Genomic DNA, 11,674 nt, shown 5'->3' on the forward strand with positions numbered 1-11,674 from the left:
GAGGAGAACCTGGTGTCATGCTTGAAATTCGCAATTTGACTTATAACTGAGTCGGTTCGACGGTGAACAAAATCACATATTAAAAAGAATAAAGCATTTTATTTGTATATCTAACAAGTTTAAAGGTGGTAATTTAGTTTCAAATCAAAGGGAAGTTATAATAGTTTATATTATACAAGGCTCTTCGAAACATTTCTTACAGAAATATTTGTTATTATCAGTGCATCAGAGAAATTTAAATGTGCTGTTAACTTGATAACATTAAATGGAGGTACAACATATTAGAATAAAATAAAACAACACATATATACCTCAATTTCAAAGCCACAAATTGCCTGTTGACTGGTGTGGTAGTTCAAAATATTTTGGCTGCCTGAATTAGTGTCAGAAAGCTCACATGTATCAGGCTCTGGAACAGTCATGTGTACTTTTGTCTTGCATTTGCCTGTTGGTATATCGCCTTGAACTGCATAACAACCGTATGGAATCGTCGGTGTGAATGTTATTGTTCTTTGTTCATTTCTTGACATAGTTACTGATGTTTCACTAAGCTGTAATCGCATACGTTCTAACTTTTTATATTAACGTTCTTAATAAGTCATTGAACATCTGAAATATACCTCTTAAAATCTTTATCTAATTAAAACGATTTTTCTTGTTAATAAAGCATAATTCATTGTCTTACTTTCTGATGACATTTCATTGAGATAAATATATCAACATTAATAATGGAAAGAAAAAATATTAGAAATGGTTAAACTTGTTTCCTATGCTGTCTTGCAACATGAAGTTTCTTAATAGCTCCGTATCATTGTATCTATTTTGTGTACTAACTGGTATAAAAATACGTTCTCGCACTTTATTTAATACCGTTTTTGCCATAATCATTCTGCATATATGCAAAACTTGTAGATGCAGTTTATCGAAACATATATTTTACAATAAATATTGCAACATGTGGTATTTTTTGAAAATAGAAAATAGCGGTTTAATAAAAACAGAGTCAACGATGAGATATTGTCGAAACATGACGTTGTTCTAACGTTGAAATAAGGCTGATCTGATTGAAACAACGTCGTCTTTCGACAATATCACATCGTTGACTGCTCGGCGTTGAATCTACGTTGAATGAACGTTGTTTAATGCCATGACCTAAATAAACCATATATCAACGTTGAAATGATGTCGTGTGCCTGCAGGGAATGATATTTTAAGAATAATATATTCTCCGACGGCCCTTAAGTAGATATAAATCTTAATTTATCACTTCAGGTAATCAAACATAGTTTTCAATTAACATCATATCATACATTTTCTTTTCCCGCTGCTTCTTCGGGAAAAATACAGGGTAACCACTCAAACACTCTCTATTTTCATAAAACCGCTATTTTCTACTTTCAAAAAATAACACATGTTGCTCTTCCGGTAGAATATGCGATAACAAATCAGAAGTGTGCTATTTGTAGATAACTACTTCCAATGACGAAAACAGATGCTTGACATCTGTTATCAATTAACCAGATCTTATGGAATTCTTATGATCGGTATGTTCAGTAAGCATATATATATATATATATATATATATATATATATATATATATATATATATATATATATATATCGAACTATACAGGCGGAATTCAGTATGCCGTTATTGTAATGTTTTGATTTATGCTTCGCTTTAAAAAGGCTTTTTAAAAGCCGAAAGTGTTCGGTTTATAATTAAACTTTTGATACTGTTTGAACATATATTTTATAGTCGCCATATGACTTAAACTGTGACTTTAAGCCGGTGCTAGGGGGCGTGGGCAGTGTTGCATTTTCCATTACTGCTCATGAACAGACTCAATCAAACCGAGTCTGCAATTTTCACTGTTTGTATTGTTTTCGGTGCTTCCGAGGGATCTACTTTCCAGATTTTATTTAAACCCAACAATATCAAAATAAGTATTTCTTCGATTGACATATACATTTAAATAAACGTCGAACAGAATATTTATTGCATCTTTGATTCTTTGATATAAGAAGAATAAGTAAACTCAATGTTATAAGCTATTTCTAGTAATTTATGAAGATCATGTGTAGTGTTATCTCATTTGTTCAAAACTATTCGGTTTTGTGTGATCATATTCATTGTGATATATCATCATGACTTAATGGCATACTAATTAATGTCCTACCTTAATTCCTGCGAAGAAATTTTCACTCCTAGTTAGATTCGTTTTCAGACCAGTTGAATCTCTTGCAAGTTTTGCACCACATCGAACCTATGATTGCAAGAGGTAGTTTATTATCAACGATCAACAATAAAAAAATTTAACAGATCTACATTAACCAACGATTTTGACTTATTTTGTATTTAGTTATAACAGTCATGCCAATAAATGCGTATAAAGTTAGTTCCTGCGTAAGATAAAAGGTATACGTACCATTATGCCGAGACTAAAATCATTTGATATGAGACTATCTTCTGTTAATATGCTCAGTCCACTTGAATTGTCTAGCGTAAATAAGAGTTTGTCATCAATATACCTGAAAGGATGGAAAATTGACTAGTTTTGTAAATCAAGTTAACATGAAAATATTAAGCTAAAGTTTGTTTGTCATAAAAGGAACAAGTTACAATAATTGTGTAATTATATCAACATTATAGCATTTGCTTTGAAACCATTATATTAACATAATAGTAATAAACGAAAAATATTAGTATTACCTCGGTCGGAATATAGTTTGTTCAACATCTTTAGAGATGGTATATGATTATATAAAAAGATATTAACAATATAACAAACAGTCGTCTGAATATTGTTAATATCTAAAGTATTACAATCTATGCAGTTCACAACTATGATACAACACGTCCGATGTGGGGATTTATGTGGGAAAGTTGGCAGTTACTAACGGATAACTATAGTGGCTGATTCCTGCCAGTGTCGTTCTGTCGTTCTGGCGGAAAGAACGACGTTTTCCTCTTTTGGCGCCGAACGATATAACGAAGAATGCAACGTGACAGAACGAAAGAACGACACTTATAAACGGCGCCCTAAAAAACGTCGTCTTGCCGTTCTGTCGTTCTGGTGCCCCCGCCACAACGACGGAACGAAACAACGCCAAATGTGAAAATATCGTTCTGGCGTTCTGGCGCGTTCCGGCAGAGCATGCGCAGTGTTGTCAGTGTTTCGGCAGAATAACTCAGAGTTACTCCCTTTTAGTGGAGACCGCCATTTGGGTTGTTCCTAATCCCCATATCATACCCGTACCGTATATTCATATTCGGCAACTTTCTATTTTCACGGAGTGTGGCGGAAACATACGACGAAAAAAAAAATCTTTTTTTTTTTGGACATATTTAAGGGGCTGTTGTTGTGGTCTTAGCCGATTTCATCAAGTTTTTGATATGTATATAATTTAATGTCATTTTGAAAATTGAATCTTAAGGTTCATTTTGTTTGCTGTTAGTTGATGACCCAGTTTTTCGTCTTATTTAAACATGTAGTTCACAAAGGGAGTGGATAAAACCACATCTTTTCTGATATTATTCTTTTCCATCAAAGCTAGAATGAATGCATTAAATAAAAAAATATTAACTTATGTTTTGAGTAAAAATATGGCAAAGATGTTATAAGTATTTGACCGTATACATATTCAACACTAGATAAAAACTTCCACCGTTTTTATCAGTATGTCTATTTTTTTTTTTTTTTTTTTTCTTTTTTTTTTACTAAGTCGCTGTTATTTTCAACTTAAGCTTGAAACAAAACTGTGTGAAAGTGTATCTATCTATTTATAAAACAATAGAAATGGGCTTAAGCAAAAATACAAAAATTATGACAACACCGCGCATGCTCTACCGGAACGCGCCGTGACGCCAGAACGGTATTTTCACATTTGGCGTTGTTTGGTTCCGTCGTTGTGACGGGGGCGCCAGAATGACAGAACGTCAAGACCACGTTTTTAGGGCGCCATTTATAAGTGTCGTTCTTTCGTTCTGTCGCGTTGCATTCTTCGTTATATTGTTTTGGCGGGGCGCCAGAACGAGGGAACGCAACAACGCCAAAAGAGGAAAACGTCGTTCTTTCATTATGGCGGGGGTGCAAGAACGACAGAACGAGGCATCGCCAAAAGAGGAAAACGTCGTTCTTTCGTTATGGCGGGGGCGCCAGAATGACAGAACGACACTGGCAGAAATCAGCCACCATAGATAACAGTTTTGTACTGGTACAGAATCAAGGAACAATAGTTCGATTAACTGCTCGCCGTTTCATAACTAAAACACTGGTGAAAACCCAAAAGAAGCAAACAAACTATTACTGAGTCTTTCACATCTTTCGTAAGATACAGTCAACGAGAAAAGCTGTAAAGGGATAAAGATATTGCGGCGTGTCTCAAAATAGTCTGGGATAGTCTTTAATTAAATTTTTAATTATCTTACCATAACAAATTGAGATTGTAATGACTATCCTTACAAAAGTCAGGTTTCATATAAGTAGTTTCAGAAGTGTCATTAAAGTAAACTTTTTAAGTTTAAGGGAAAATTATGTTCTAGACATCTGAACTTAGAATACAGTCTTCAAGTAGGAGCATGCTTTTAGATATAAATGTATATCTATAAATATGGACATAACTACATCAAAGTTCACAATCTGAAAAAAAAGTTAAACATTATCTTCTGAAATAGTTATTGTTATCGAGAAAAATGATCCTTGATAAAATATATGGGGAAAATGAAACAACTTCGCTTAAAGTTTATTTTAGGCATAGGTACTTTTCATCACCTGCAAAATTTGCAGGCATGGAAAAACATGCAAAACCACAAGTGATGACACAATTTGCGTCTGAATAGAAAACGTTTGAATTCATAAGATCACAATATGTATACTTATTTGACTGTACATCTAGACATGAAGCGATATTACAGCAAATTAAGGAAAACCGTTTGAATTAATCGAACCTTACCAGTACGTAGTGTAAAACAAGGTCAGTCCGTCCTTGTTGTCTCCTCCTGTCTCTTCACATATGAAAACTAGGAAAGGTAGCAATGAAATGACACCACTTGCTTCGGTTTCTTTGAATCGTAGGTCCGGCTTAACAGCCAATGTTCCAAGATTAACGGTTGGAGCAGTTGGTAAATCTGTTGGTAACAATGATTAATTAGTTTGACTGTTCTTGATACAGCATAATTTTAAAAACAATATGAGGTTATATTTTTTAAATCTTCTTATAACTATATATACATGATTGTATATTAATTGTATGACCCGTGACCGAGTGGTTGTCACTGACTGCGAATGACTGATGTTCGGGCATTGAATTCTTCATGGGAGGTGTACTTATACCTTAGATTGACCCTATTTTTATATTTACTATATATAATCTGTTATTTTGTCACTTATGTTAGAGCCTTTCACAGGAGGGAGTGATTTTATTTACACTGTATTGTCCATCTTGTTAAAAAAGAGTAAGTGCGAGGTTGGCATGCCCTTAACGCGTTTAAAAACCCCAGTTTCCTCTTTATAGGTTACTGACCGTCTAAGGCGATGCCCCTATTTTCAACTTGTTTTCTTCCGTCTCGTACTTTGTGTTTTGTATGTTATCTTGTTTGTTGTTAGCGTTTCTTTCCTCTTTCACCTAACTACCCCTATTACCCCCATCGCACCATCCCATCCCGTTCTCTTGCATTTACGCTTCCTTCCAGTTGCGGCCTCTTTCCTTTGACCATGAGTAAGTTATCATGCCCAACAAATTTTGTCCGCCGGCCGTCCTTAGGCGGTGCCCGACTGTTGTTTTGTCCTGCTTATGTGAGTATGTATGTGTATCTGTGCGTGTTTTTATGGGCGGTGCCCAACAGTGATGCTTTTTCTTGCTTGTCTGTTAGTTAATGTGTGCGTGCGTGAGTGTGAGCGTGCGTGTGTGTGTGCGTGTGCGTGTGCGTGTGTGACGTTGTAGGAATACTACGTTTAAGGAACATGGCTTTCCCTGTTTAATATTCTTCCATGCTCCACTTTCCCCCAACATCCGACCTTTTTATCTACCCCTTACCACCAAAACTCAATTTTCTGTATTTTGCATATATCTATAATGTACTTGTTGTTGAATTTTTTAGGCAACCCGTCTACAATATTTTTCCGTTACAGCTTCGTTTTGCTGTGGGCTTAATTTGCGATCCATGGCTCTATGGTTGTGTTTAGGGTGATCTGTGCTTCCGGAAAATCTACCACTACATTTTATCTTTAACGGAAGGTCGGTGCCCGCTTGTGATGATATATGCATGAGGGGTCACCTGGGGTCTTACTCTACCATCAAAGCTGGAAAGTCGCCACATGACATATAATTGTGTCGGCGCGACGTTTAACCAGAAAATATGTTTCAGTTAACAATAAGAGACGATAACTACTATCATTATACATAAGATATTATATTATATCAATCATTACTGTTTTTATGTTTGTGTTTGGCTCTACTTGTAAAAAGTACTATTCACCTGGAATGTATGATTGGATGTGTTAACCTTCAGTCGAATTACTAACAATTAACGACAGACCCGCAGAAAAGAGCTATTCATCTAACCACAAATAAATGCGCTAAATGTCTATCACTTCCAGTTCTAAACACTGGAGAGTCCTTGTGAAAAAAACATAATCTAGAAAGTGAAACTTTTCTTTAAGCGGAAAGGTGAATATAAATCAAATATGTTCCAAGACTGGTAGTCAAATCAAGCCAATGTGGCAAGTAGATGAATTGCTCTTTTCTGCGAGCCTCTTAGTTATTGTTTCAATTTTAGGTTTACACATTCATGCATACAGAGCGAATAGTTCTTTTTTGAATACTGCCACCCACAAACCCACAAACTAAAAGCAAATATCAGACGGATATCATTACCATATATAATAATCAAAGATATACCAATCGTTTATGTCTATACGGAATCAACAACGGTTTTAAGATCAACGATATAAATTGCCTCACCTGTGACGTTTAGCAAGTCTGGTGGATCTGTAGGTTTAAGGACAAAATCGTGTTATTCACGGAATTACATAACAAATAATGTTAAATAAAAACTTACATTTACTTAATCATTGTTATATATTTATGAATTAAAGAAATAATTTATTGAAAGCTTTCAACAACCAAAAACTGGGTTAAGAATCAATTCTGATACAGTTTTCATTATATAGAAAACACGTGCTTTTTACAATTTATAACACACATTTTTGGTTTCTAAATTGCTTTACAAACATACAGTTTTTATCATAATAATATCACAGGTACAAGCTACACATGTACATTGATCACTTAATAATGTTATATAACGTTCTATGCTTTAAGCATACCGTTCTGTGCAAATAATGTCTCTCATTTTCGTCGAATATTACAAATAAAGATGCATTAAAATCAATTTTAAATTAGTGCGACTTTTAATGATTACGTATATCCATACTTATATTTCACTTAAGTTGATCATAAAAAGCTTTGCCTTCAAATTTACTTTTGTAACACACGATTGAATTTTAGCCATAAAATACGTTGAATGTGTTTGCGGTTTATTCAGTGAAGAGATACCATGGTAAATCATTACAACTTACCAAAACAAAATGCTGAGTTAGAGCTGGTTCCCTTGAGATAGTACTGGATTTCTTCGCCACATTTTCTAATGGCTATATTGATTTCGTTAAGACAGCTATCAAAGGGATAGAATTCACAAGCAACTAGTGATTGTGATGTTTCGGTCAAACTGTTTACGTCTGGGTGCAATTCTGTAGGAAATTTAGAAATTTGTTTCTTAAAATCAGCAAAATATCTTCATTCATAGTTTCGATAAATCTTTTAACAGTGTAACTATGATTTTCAACATAATAGGGAAACCTCATGCAAACGCGCATGTGTCTAATCTTAAGTTAGATCTTTTAATATTATAGTTTGTAAAATGTTTTAAGCAGAGCAAAATAGACATAAAAATAGATATAAGAACGTTGAAAAAAGTTAACAATACGATTTTCATAAAACCTGTTTACAACATTTGCCGATTCAGTTTTGATACATATACAATCATTGAATATTGAAAATATTGTTTCGAATTATGTCCTAGTCCGTTTTATCGTTACAATACAGGGCGAATATTGATAAGACAAAAAATCCCCATCTACCATATGATCACCAATGATGCTTGGAAATAAAACAAAAATTGCACTAAACAAAATGTTCCAATGAGTATTAAACTAACCTTTTAGATAGATTGGCTGGACAGTTCCACACTGCTTATACTTTGGTTTTGAATTCAAGTCCGGCATAAGATACTGTTGATTGTTCAGTACTCCTCTGTACCAACCGGGGAACAAGTATCTATCGTCGACATAGGGATCACTGCCACGTATACCATCTGCTATGTATGTTCTAGATCTTTTTGAAAGCTCTGGTAGTAACAAGCTGTCACTACATGCGCCTTCTGCAATGTAAAATATTTACTTACTAAATAATAATTCTACAAGTAAACCGCTGTGCTTTATGATAGTTTGATAAACTTAATTTGAATTTTTGATGGAGTCTCAAAGTCAATATGGCGCAATAATTCAAGATGGCGACACTTTATGAGAATTACATCATTTGTGTTAAGAACGAGTTAGAAAGTTAGAAAGTGAATGTGAATTTATTTCTGTTTTCAAGAATTATTGATATTGTACTCATGTTCAGCAATTATATACCCAGCAACCTACCCAAATAGTGTTTGTGCAGGAAATATCAGTTTTCAATTAAATAAATTATAGATAAATTGTCACGTTCTCACTTATCAACACGTTGATTTGACATTTTCTAGAAGATTTAGCATCCAGATATTACTAAAAACTCATTCATAGCCTTATTTTATTAATCCTTTTTTATTTTATCTATAATACAAATATTATGCTGTAACGGTTGAGGTGAACTTTCTATCAAAAAGCCAATCAACACCTACATTACTTCTCTATTATCTTATAAATAATATGAATAATCTGGGGCCGAGATAACAAACCAAGGTAACTCTCAAAGAACTGGTAAAAAGAAAAATGACAAGGAAAGAGACATAATAGTGCAGTTTACCTCAACAAAGGCAAAGGTAGAGTACTTGAGAGGAAAAAAGGTGTTGAGAGACAAAAAGATGAGATATATCTAAATAAAGATTTATGCTCAAAGGCTCAAAGTGATCTGGCATATGAAGATAGAATCTTGAAGAGGGACAAAAACTCAAATGTGAAAAGTTGTTGGTCATTCAATGGATCAATTTACATTCTTACACATGCAGAGGAAACCATCAAAATCAACCAGAAAGAAGACTTAAAGTATCACAAAATCAAAAAGGACACATCTTTCATTAAGAAAAAGAGACAGAATGTGAAATAAGTAACATTTTAAATCTTCAAATACCCCATTTGAACATTTCAATCTGAAATAATATTATAAACATTCTCTATGTTTGTTTGTTTGTTATTGTCTTTTTGTAATTTAGTGTATATGATTTAAAAAAGGTCATACATTTTAAATACTGTATGGAATATGTACATAGTGATTGAAAAATACATATTATCTACATTTTCATGGATGCCTCAATAGCGATTGAGCCTGCTGGCAATTGATACCCTTGATATTAATAGGTAACAGTACAGACATGATGATGATTTTGATAACAGTTATGAAAATGTCAGGAAAATAATGTGTTTGAAATGATATAAACAAACAACATTTTAATATGTAAAAACATATATGATACTTCATTTACATAGGTCATGCTTTTCTGAATAAATATTAATTTATATTTTAGGTAAACCTGATATGAGTATAGCATAGTGTTATAACAATATGAACAATATGAATGACAGTTGCATGTATACTTATATTGAATGTATAATCCATGATTGCAGTGACAAGTTTGAATATACATGCTAATAATATCAAGTGTATATATGACTGTTAATGGCAGTATTAACCTCAGTATTAACCTCAGTGCTTACTTATTTTGGTAACAATGGGTATTATAAGTACTAAATGACCATCAATTTCAGTTGCATCTATACTGCATGATTCAATTTGTATCAAGTGTGAATATACATGGTAAAATATCAAGTCATCTATAATATGACTGTTGTTGGCAGTTATTTAAATGTTCAAAATAAAATAAATATAACAAACCTACATGACAAGTGATACTTTTGATACCAATAGGAAACAGTAAATGCATGATGATTATAATAACAATTGTGAAAATGTCAGAAAAATAATATTTTTTGAAATGATGAAAAACATTTTAACATAAAAGCCATAAATGATACTACATTTACACAGCTCTTACCTTTTTGGATAAATACCAATCTCATGTAGGCAAATTTGATACGAGTATAGCTAAGAATTATGCTAATATGAATGACAGTTTGCAGTTATGCTTATATGAATGTATGATCCATGATTGAAGTGACAAGTTTGAATATACATGCTAATAATATCAAGTATATTATATGGCTGTTGATGGCAGTACTAACATCAGTGCTGACTTGTTTTGGTAACATTTGGTATTATTAGTATTGCTAATTACTTTATGCACCTGTATATATTTGTTGCATATAATCATATTTACATTACTTTTCTTAGACATGATTATTATACCAAGGTATGTATATCAAGATACTATATAACTTTGTTGAACTTGATGGTAGATATATTTGAATGTATTTAAATGTTCAAACTATGAATATTATAATGTAATGCCTGTATGGAAAAAAATATGTTATTGACAGCCATAATTATAGCATGTTGGTTTGTGTGTGCTATAGATGCTTCATGCTACATGATTTTAAACACTGATTAGTCATGCTGGCAAATGCCACTTCTGTCTATGTACTTGAACAAATAACACATGATACTGATATAAGATGATGATGATGATGATAATACATGCCTAAATGCCATTTCTTTATATATCTATATACATTTTGGAAATAAGTCAGGATATTTTCATTTAGTTTTGAACAGATTCTTTCCAACTAACTAAATTCATGTTCCTGTATGTTTTCATTCATATTATATACCGAATTATTATTGTAATAAAATGACTGTATACCTGAAATAATCGTCTGAGCACAACATTTAAAATGTAATCAACTCATATTTTTGTATATTCTTTTATACTTGTCAAATTATTGTATGTAGTATATACTTTTGTGCCTATTTATTAACTCTAAGCTTATTTAAAAACTGCAGCCCCCAAATTAAGAAAGTGGAACAAGTTATGAGTTACAATACCCAATTACATTAAACCCGGATAATAGCTCCTCACATCTCTATGAAAACACAGTCCTCAATTTCATGAAATCAATGTTGTCTTAAAGATCAAATACACTTTAACTCACCAAACCTTATTCTAATGCTTTTATATTTGTACTATATAAAATTGGATCACAAACATGAAACTTGGATATCTATGGTACAATATCTATATGCATTTTCAAATGTAGAGTTGTTATAATTCTGTAATATTCTGATTTACAATCAAATATAATCACTGATAATCACATCACTTTTAGTCCCCATTTAGAAACATCTCTCTTATTCCTTTTATTTCATATGCTCACTCTTTCTGTGGAATACATTTCAATAACTGGCTGTTACAAAACATTTTCTCTTCACCATCACTGATAGTCACACGACT

General features: G+C 32.8%; 1 protein-coding gene across 1 annotated transcript in view; it reads right to left on the reverse strand.

Annotated features, from left to right (window-relative positions):
- The window catches only part of LOC128554129 (von Willebrand factor D and EGF domain-containing protein-like), a 28,354-nt gene extending 16,709 nt beyond the window's left edge, over positions 1-11,645 (reverse strand). Inside the window, exons 1-8 of the mRNA XM_053535375.1 lie at positions 11,539-11,645; positions 8,222-8,443; positions 7,584-7,754; positions 6,967-6,993; positions 4,957-5,131; positions 2,430-2,532; positions 2,181-2,267; positions 312-551 (exon numbers count right to left, since the gene is read on the reverse strand). Of these exons, the coding sequence (XP_053391350.1) occupies positions 312-551; positions 2,181-2,267; positions 2,430-2,532; positions 4,957-5,131; positions 6,967-6,993; positions 7,584-7,754; positions 8,222-8,288 (870 nt within the window). The 5' untranslated portion in view covers positions 8,289-8,443; positions 11,539-11,645. The remainder of the gene's footprint in view (positions 1-311; positions 552-2,180; positions 2,268-2,429; positions 2,533-4,956; positions 5,132-6,966; positions 6,994-7,583; positions 7,755-8,221; positions 8,444-11,538) is intronic.
- Between the last annotated feature and the right edge of the window lie 29 nt (positions 11,646-11,674).

The sequence above is a fragment of the Mercenaria mercenaria genome, unplaced genomic scaffold (assembly GCF_021730395.1).
Source record: "Mercenaria mercenaria strain notata unplaced genomic scaffold, MADL_Memer_1 contig_4738, whole genome shotgun sequence".
Classification (NCBI taxonomy): domain Eukaryota; kingdom Metazoa; phylum Mollusca; class Bivalvia; order Venerida; family Veneridae; genus Mercenaria; species Mercenaria mercenaria.